Source organism: Numida meleagris, chromosome 7 (genome assembly GCF_002078875.1).
Source record: "Numida meleagris isolate 19003 breed g44 Domestic line chromosome 7, NumMel1.0, whole genome shotgun sequence".
Lineage (NCBI taxonomy): Eukaryota > Metazoa > Chordata > Aves > Galliformes > Numididae > Numida > Numida meleagris.
The window spans coordinates 3,919,218-3,928,725 of NC_034415.1; the positions used below are offsets into that span (position 1 = coordinate 3,919,218).

The 9,508-nt window shown below is 38.2% G+C and overlaps 1 protein-coding gene across 1 annotated transcript; it reads right to left on the bottom strand.

Annotated features, from left to right (window-relative positions):
- RGS13 (regulator of G protein signaling 13) lies at positions 603-9,242 on the bottom strand. The gene is made up of 5 exons (XM_021405017.1): positions 8,909-9,242; positions 7,872-7,940; positions 5,199-5,260; positions 3,965-4,131; positions 603-2,673 (listed from the first exon to the last, which is right to left on the bottom strand). Exons 2-5 carry the CDS (start codon positions 7,934-7,936, stop codon positions 2,476-2,478), a joined length of 492 nt encoding a protein of 163 aa, XP_021260692.1. The 5' UTR covers positions 7,937-7,940; positions 8,909-9,242; the 3' UTR covers positions 603-2,475.

Consider the following 9,508-nt stretch of genomic DNA (forward strand, 5'->3'; position numbering starts at 1 on the left):
TAGGCCAATACAGCTCGTGTTTAAACATCAAGAATGATTGAATTGTCAACTATGTGGGGGGAGGAAAACCGTACTGGCCATCTGTCCAGCACATTTCAGGGAGCCCCAGTAGGTCAGCAGTTTCCATGGTTGGACACAGTTAATTGTTAGAAAGCTTATTACTAATCTACGTGTTATCATGCTTAACTTCAAAGAAAAATTGCCATTGTTTTGATTTTGTTTTCAACCTTACCATGTGCTTTTACTGAGTAAGAATGAGAGAATTCTGCCAATTTATTTAAGGTTTTTCAATCTTTCTTTACAGTATATTTCAATGATTAATGTGAGCAAATGTTTTAGTGTTGTCTGATAGTGGAAAGAGCATCTGAGCTTGTTCAATTGCTATTAATGAGGCTGTTAAAAGCAGTGACCTGTTACTACTGCTGCCTTTAGTTACTGTTGCTATGAATCATGTGACTTGACGAAATAAACTGTTATTGCTGAGCAGCTAGTAACACAAAACAAAAACTGAGCAAGAGATCTTTACCTGTTAACAATAAATCTGTTTTGGGAAAAGAGTGATCTCCTCTTCCATCGGGGGGGGGGGGGGGGGAGAAGAAAAACTTCCTCAGCTTTTTCGTTTCCAGAAGGAATTCCTCAATCAACATAAAATCAATAAGCCAGCCAGGAGTATGTGTTGTTAGACATATGACTTATTAGCAAAACAAACACAAAACATTTTATGGCATAAAGTGATTTCCCGTGTTTGTGGGTCTTCTGATTTCTCAGAGCACGTTTTTGTTTCTGGATGGTCTCTTCGGTGCAGGGGGAAAGCTAAGATGCACCAGCACACTGCCTGACCAGCACAGTGCGTGCTCATTTCAGCTTCTTCTCAGGCTGGCTTTTGTCACAGATCTGCCTCCCTGCAGGAATTACTTCTAAAAAGTTCCTGCAGCATTTCTTTGATGTGAGTCTGTGGCATCTGCAGTCTATTGAGCTCAAGTCCAACGTGCTTCAGAAATTAACAAGGTGCCCTTGTTGATTATGATTTTATGAGCTGAATGATCACACCTATCTAGGATAATGTATTTAGGCAAGACAAGTAGAATCTTCCCTTACAATACTGAGGTTGCTTTAATGACTTCTGTGCTACAGTAGACCATGCTTAGAACTGCTTAATCTTCTGCTTTACACAAGTACACAAACTGTAGCTTGAAGTTCGTAAAAGTGATGCATAAGAAGAGTTTGTGGAACCTTATATTACCGATAATTGGTGTATGATCACTTTTGTTTAGCTGTTCACACCAGAATACGTACAGTTACAAATTAGCAACACAACTTAGCACAAAGCCAGATACCATGTTATGCATTTAACAGCTCTTGATAAATGTACTGAAGTCATCAGTAAATTGCTGTTCCTCTTCCCAAATGTAAGCTATACTGAGGTGTGGTATTGGTGTGGTAGGCCTAAACAATGATGTGCTTGTTTTTGGGAGGGACTACCTGAATACATTCATACATCTTATTGCACTAGAAAAGGAAGTATTTTAAAGAAGCTGTAGTTTCTCCTTGCAATAAGATAGATGCCACCAAAGGAAAACCCAGTTTTTCCTTGAATGTCTGCACTGACCTGTGTTTTCATGCTTGCCCTGTAAGGAAAGGGCTTATCCATTCAGATTGAAGAGGGGAAAAAAGAAAGAGTGAGAGTAAATTGTACTATGGTAAACCAAGAGAGACACTCACTCATGTTATAGGATGATATTTGTAGATAAGCTCTGCTCCTCTCTACTCATTAGGGAGCCTGAAGAGAAAGGGAAGTATCTGTGTGTTCATACCCAGAAGAAAAGACCACAAGCTAGTGAGTTTTATTACGGGAGATAAATTCAGGAAGCACTGGCACAAGCTGTACAGTATATACTACTGTAGACCTTTGTAACATATGTTGTACACCATAATTCAGCATAAGATTGTATAATTATTCTGCTTTGTAACTTAAGGTTAAATGAACAGCTGTACTTCACAATATCTTCAGTTTATTTTACTTTGGAAGAATATAGGAGTAAAACAACAACAAAAATTTGGTGAATGCAGCAGTGCAGATATTTTTTTCCTCTTCTAAGTTATATGCAGCCAAATAATCATTTATTTTCCAGCAGCAAGACTGTTACTTCAGACCTTTCAAAAGAAAAATCTCCTGGAAATGCTGTCAGAATTTTTGTACATCAATAGGAGACTGGAACTTCACTCTTATTTTGGGGGCTGAAAATCTATAAACTTTGTTTTTCACTAGATTTCAAGGGTTTGTTGAGAGGAAAAAAAAAAAAAAAGACAAAACCAGAACCCTTCCATGGGAAAAGAAGAGAGGGAAAGTAGTTCTTAATTCTAACATCAGCAGAACAGTATAAGAGATTATTATTAATATTAATCTACTGTGATTTTTTTTTACTTTAAGACTTAGAAACTCTGGCTAGAAGAGGAAATTTTCAAACCTTCTCTTTAACATACTGATGAAATGTTGCTGTCAGTTTGAAGTCTGTATTTGAGTTGTTGATAGAACTTTGACTCAAGAAATCGAGGATAAGAATCTCTTTCCATATGCATGTAAACTATTTGTTGTGCTTCATCAAAGCAGGACTGTGTCGGTTCTTGTAGGTTCCTGATAACTGATTTCTTCACTGGACTGTCAATGTTAATCTGAAAACACAAAACAGCATTACTGAAGTATCATTAAATATTTGCAAAGGAAGGTTGAAGTTAGATGAACTGTACTGAATGACTTCTCTATTTTTAGTTTTATTTATCCTTTACTTTAAAATCACTTAATTAAAAATATTGATCTGCTGTAGCAGTGTCTTTCTCCTTATAATCTCAGAAAAATCTAGTCTTTGCGGCTGGATGGGGAACTTGCTCCCCTCGGGAACAGAAGCCTGGCAGACTTGGAGCTCTCTGAATGTCCAAGTCTGTCCCAGGTTGTTAATGGAAGAATACACATGTATGACTTCAAAGAAGTAGTCCTGAGGGCATGGGCTGTATAGAAAAGCTGCAGGAGAAGCTGTTTTTTACCCAGCTATCCTAAGGATAGAAAATATACCAAGTTAGATGGTGAGTCTAATCTATTAGCTTATGATGAATTGCATCATTTTGTTGCCTTTGTTAGCACTGTTTTTGTTGGAGTTGTTTAGTCATTTAAAGGAGCAAATGATCTCAGGCAACATCTGGAGACCAAGCAGAGCTGGGCTTGGCTTGCCCTTCAGTGTCAATAGAGAGTCTGTGTTTTCAGACTCTGTAATTCATTTATGGTTGTGCGTAAACCAGAAAATAATATATGCACATACTCCAGCTATGTCATTCTGCTGGGACAGAGGCAGTAAAAGCCAGTATTAACTTTTTTTAAGGAGGGTAATAAGCAAGACTGGTTAACATCAGAGAGCATGAACTGTTGAGCAGGAGTTAATTTTTTGCATGGTCACTTGAACAAGTTTTTCTTTTTTTAATCCTCAAATCTACACTATTTTCCCTAGGCTGTATGCTGGTATAAATGTTTAATTTGTTTTGCAATCTTTCTATCAGCTTCTTTTCCAAAGGGACAGGGCTGAGCAGAGTTCTTCATTTGCTTTCTGTTTACTCTTGCAAAGACCAGATTAATATTTGCATGTGGGAATGGCACTGTTCAAGGTCTATTGAAGTGAGATCAATGGCACCTGGATCAGACTCTTAAAAGAACAAAGACCTAAATTCTTGGATCTTTAATCTAACTGTGTGTGCACGTCATATATATACACACACCATATATGAAGGATTTCCTTATAGATAAAGCAGTGTAGGCAAGTGTTAATATTCTGGATACAGAAGAGTTTGGGGAGGATGAACAGGAGTCTTCAATCACTTTATGAGAAGTTCTAGATATCTGTTGTATTTTGAAAGATACATTGCATTTCAGAGAGTTCAATAGAGGAAATAAAATGTTCATATTAGGGTATGTCACCTCTTTAGGAGCCTGGGGTTGAATGTAATTTGTAAAAAGTTTCCTGGCCACATAAATCCTTTTTCTTTGTGATGTGATCTTCTTGTAAGCTTCACAAGCAAGCCAGAATTCTATGTTTTCATCACTGTGCTCTGTCTTCAAGTAGGTCTTGTAGATCATAGGTCCATCTGTAAACATTTTGAAAGCCAAACTTCATATACAGCATACAATATGTATTACTTGAGAGGCCTCTGAAGGTAGTAGGGATATTTATAAGGCAGTGTGTAACTCTGTTCTGCATCACTAAGCATTCTTATTGAAAGATTATATCAAAGTGGGAAATCAAATGCACTAACACACCCTAGAACTCTATATTTTGACATTGCATTTTGCTATGTATGCAGAACTTCCTTTCAACCTTGGTGGCATTTTGCTACTCAGGAGCACTGAATTCTATGCTAGGCAGTGTCTGAGTATTGCTGGAAGCCACAAGTGTTTAACTTGAATCAAGCTTTCCTGCTGGCGCAGAATTCTGAGCTTTCACTTATCCAAAGATGTTGTGCTGTAATCTAGCAGTAACCAAGGTCTTGCACTCAATTGTTGCTTTTTTTTTAAAAAAAAAAAGTGCTCTTTCTCCCTGTGCTTTCCCTATAAAGTATAGCAGGCCAAATTGGTTGCTGTTAAATGTTTTAATTGGAAACTCCCTTTTTCTTCATAGTTGTTACAGCTCCTCATTCTGTTCATATTCTTGCTCTCGATACTTCACTTAGTTTCAAAATAATGGCTACCCTCTGAAATAATTTTAAGAGATCTATGCTGTGTCATAACTCTGGTGACTGTCTTGCAAATATTAAAGTTCAGCAGTGATGGTTCAGTCAGACTGCAAGCCATGTGGAGAAATTTGGAAGTGCTCTGAGCCTTGAATGAGGCAAGGGGTTAGTGGGGGGGAATACTCAGATTTTCTGCTGTGGCTGTGGTTCTTCCTGTACCTGAGATGAGGGTCTGAGTTGCCTTCCATGGCATTACACTGTACAGAAGTATCATTAGCTATGATATCTTGGCTGTACACATGGTTTGCCAAGTCACTTTTGCTTTTGCTTTCTTCCGTGTGCTGCATGGTAAACACAACCGCCTAAGCTGTTTTTTGGTAGCTGCATGTAAGATAAAGCACACAGTATAATGCATGTCTTGCTGACTGTGCTCTGTAAGAAGTTTTTTCAGTAATCCAACTGGATGCAAACATGCATTTACTTACGTTTACTAGTTATCAGTTTTTCAAAAGACTGGGACCACTGTAGTACTTCATCCAAAGACACCCTTTAGGAAAAAAAGAGAAGGAGATGATTATAGAATTAGCCATGGCTCAAACATGTGAAATCAAACATAGTTATTGAAATCTGTCCCCCAATTTAACTGAGATAGATAAATCTTGCATTTGAAAGAGCTTTTCTGTGTATCCAAAGTCTTGTGCTTATTATGCATGTGTTCTCTTCAAAATAGCAGATAGGAGCACCTCAAGGTGGAACTAATTCCTCTGGAATTAGTCACTTATTTAGAGCTGTGCTTAGGTTAAGCACATGGTAAGTAGTGACTTTCTAGATTGTAACTAGTTTGGGATGGGAATTACTATGTGATTTGATTATGCAGTGTTCATGCTTGTATTTAGTGGCAAATCTTTTAGGAGCACAGATTCTTACTGTAATTTTTAAAGACCTTTCATGTCCACGTTGCAGGTGACTTATCAGTTGAGAGCTGAAAATAAGCTCCAAACCTAACATAAATATTGAAAACTTAACCTCAGCTGTAAGGTACATCCTCTCCATTTCTCTCCAGCTGTTTACAGTGCAGTGTGACATGCTGTTACTAATCTAGAAACAGTTCTTGAAGATGAAATCAGATTTCTTTGATGTCTGTTATACTCAAATGGCAATCTCATAAGGCTGTAGGACTTTCCAGCCTGACTCTGGGAAAAAGCATGGAAGCAGTGAGGTGAGAGACTAAACAGCATAAAGTAAAACAAATGTTCGATGTGCAGACTATAAGTGCATGTTGCTCTGCTTATACCAAGTGATTTTTAAGCCTTGCAATGCTAGGAGTTCAACGCTAGTAACTTGGAAAAAATGGTCACGCTTAAGTTAGTACAAGAAAGAACAGGAATGTATTCCAGTGAGCGCTTTCCACTATGAGTCAACCAGAACTGGGAAAAGAGAGCTTCTCCAAGTGTTCCCTTTTCACATGAGATGTAATTTTAGTGATTCTAGAACTGTAGCATGTGAAAGATACTTCGCATCTCGGAATAGATATATTCACATGTCTCCATAATTAAAAGCAAAATCAGCTTAAGTATGAATGCTGCCTGCAGCTTCATAGGCTTCTGCTGCACTACAGGCATCAGAAGTTTTGTAGCTTTCAAAACTGATGATTACCCTTTTATCCTTAACTTGACAGAATTCTCTGACCAAGTACATACTGAGGAACACTGAGAATTGTGTCAGGTTTGTATGATCATAAATATATTACTACAAATCTTACTGCTGTCAAATTGCAGTGTTAGTAGTTCTTGCCGACATGCTTAATTCTCATCAAAAGATATTTTTTCCCCTCCCATGAGTTAGTGATTATGGGAGGTGAGAATCTTTATTCCTCTGACTGCTCCTTTTCCTTGAGAGCCGCTCCTGAGTCATAGTCAGAGTTACTGACGCAGATAATTTTTCACTCCTGTCAGCAATAGCATTTGTATATAGAACAAGTGACAGTCTTGTCTGTCTCACCAAGCATCATCAGCAGGGCCATCTTATTTCCATGTCTGATTATTTGCCTTTAGCATTAATCTTTGAAGCAGAAAGAACATTACCTGATGGGGCAGCTTACATGGAGGAAAAGCTTTTTACTTTTGTTCTTTCCTTTTAAAATCATGAGTGTCACTAAGAGAAATAAGAACGTGCGTTATTAATGCCACTCTCATAGCTGCTGTGCTGACTGCGATGTTTTTGCTGCATTAAATAGCAAGATGATTCAAACTACTGGAGAACATCTATTACACTGAAAAACATAAGTATTTCCCAAAGATATCTGAGGCTTTATGGCTGGGACTCCAATGTATAACATACAGAATGCTATTGCTGGGTTTTGTGGCTGTAGTTGGCTTACTGTGCCCTCCCCAGTGCATGGGATTTCCCTGGCTGCGCTGCATCAGTTTCCCATGGGCTAAGCCACTGCTGTGTAGAAGAGAAGTCCTTGTCCAGGAGACACTTCTGGAATTACTCTCTGGATTTCTGCTGAGCTGTCACTTAGCCTCACTTAAATGTTATCTTCAGAAGTCAATGGAAACACCTCAGTATTGCTATGGAGGACATATTTTTCTCTAATCAGTAAATCAGTGCAGCATACAAGCTGATACCAGTTCTTTAGCTGGTGTGTTGAATGGAAGCTTTTTAGCCACCATGATGTGTGATGTCCTGACTAAAACTTCTGGCTATGCATGGCCTCCACTGAGTTTGATGAGAGCTGATGACTTGCAGGAGGCACTGCTGCTTCTCTTTTCCACCCCACAGCACAGCTTCATATGTGGAAGGACCCACATCTATTCAATCTCTGCCAGTAGTCTGAGTTCTTCTAAAGAATTGGCGCAAAACTGGGCTGAGATTAAACCAAGGATTAGGTTAGGTTTATGCCTAAATACTTCAAATAAAAGTTCCCACTAGGATGCACCCCACTTCCAATAGAGGAATGCTAATGTATCCTTTATACACTGCAAAGCAATTGGCTACGTTGCAGGTGGTCAGCTGGAGCAGTTGTGAAGATGCTACATACATCTGCATGATTTTAGGCTTGTAAAGAAAACTCATGGTGAATTTTGTGGGTTTTTATCTCTGTCCTATTCAGAGAGCTGCATGTACTGAGAAATGTAAGAATTGTCATTACTTACTTAGAACTGATCCCATTTTCTTCTGCTCTGAATGTCTTGCAAAGCCAGCAAGTATTTGGACTCATTCTCCTAAACACGAAAACTATGTGAGTTTTAAACTTCCTATACTGATTTTTGGCTATTTTAATTTCTACTTATAATTCAGTCCTCCATGTAGCAGTGCTACCTGCTCTAACAGTATTCTTATTTTATATATCTAACCTTTATCACCTTTTATTTTTAAGGTTTTTTTAAAGTTGTGGCTGAAGCATTAGTACAAAAAGTATTTTTGTAACATGGAAAATTTAGGCAGCTCAACAGATTTCTAAAGGGGGAAAGAAATAGAGCTGGTATTTCTTTCCTTTCCCAACTGTGAAAAGAATTTAAAACAATGAGCCTCACCCAAAGGAGAAGGAAAATAAGGTTATTATTTCTTTTCTGAAAGGTCAAGTAGACCTGGATCAAGAATCAGAGCTCAATGTAAATTGGACAATGTTCAGTAACTTAAGTACAAGGCAGCAATTTGCCATGCAGTTACCACCTAATCAATACTGATTAAAAAATTGGTCTTACATTTGCTTTCATACAGTGATGATAACCATGAGAGCAGGTGCAATTTGTACTAAGGACAAGATTGTTAAGAATATATTCAACTCACAAAAAAAACCCAAACACACAAGAAACACAATGACTACGAAGCAAAACCAAAAATCCCAACAAGATTTTCTGACCTAGAGTGTATCCCCCTCCTTTTTTTTTCAAGAGAGATCAAATGTTGTTCAAAGCTTGCAAGGGGTGGAGGGTGAGTTTACACAGACCTGCCTGAAAGCAAATCAATTGTCTTGGACATTATTTATTTCAGCTCATAGTTTCTTTCAGGTTTGGGTTTGACTAGCGTATACTATTCTGGAAGCCAAGTCTTCCTTCCAACTCAAACATAATAAATCACAGATCAAGGCCATATCTCCCAGTGCAGCATTCCGAACTTGTGAAATTATTCTGATCTTAGTCTTATTATTAATGTCTAAATCCAGTTTGATATTACATGAGAATCTTACCCAGCAGATTTCCTACAGGATATCGAAGATGCTTAGCTTCCCTGAGCGCAGTACTGCAGCTGGGCTGCTCGTGCTCCAGCGGCCCTGTAGGACTGCCAGTGACTGTTGCTCATTTCCTTCTTTTGTGGAATTTTCTCAGCGACGCTCTTCTTGTTTTCTGTATGACTTCCTCTACATTTGCCTATTCGTATCACTAGCATTTACTGTGATCTCACCCTCTGCGTAAAAGGGACATTTTAGAAGAACACAATATTCTATATTTAAAATAGTTGCAGATTAAATTCTGGTATCTGATTATCAACCATCCCCATCACCTTATTTTAGACTTTACCTAGTGCCCTCTTTTTTGTGTATCTTCATGCTGCACTCCTTGGTTTTTTATTCACTGAAATACAAAGCACAGCCCTTGAAACCTATGGTTTGTGCTAAATGGAAATACCCAGGAAATAGAAGATGAAGCAGTAGTTCAGCTACTTCCATCTAAATTCAAAGTGTCAGTCACTAACTTTTTTCTTAAGGTGGTTGCTGCATGAGAAGTCACATTGCATAATGAGATATTGTTGCTCTGAGGAACATTTTTAAGTAGAGTTTGAGGTTTTA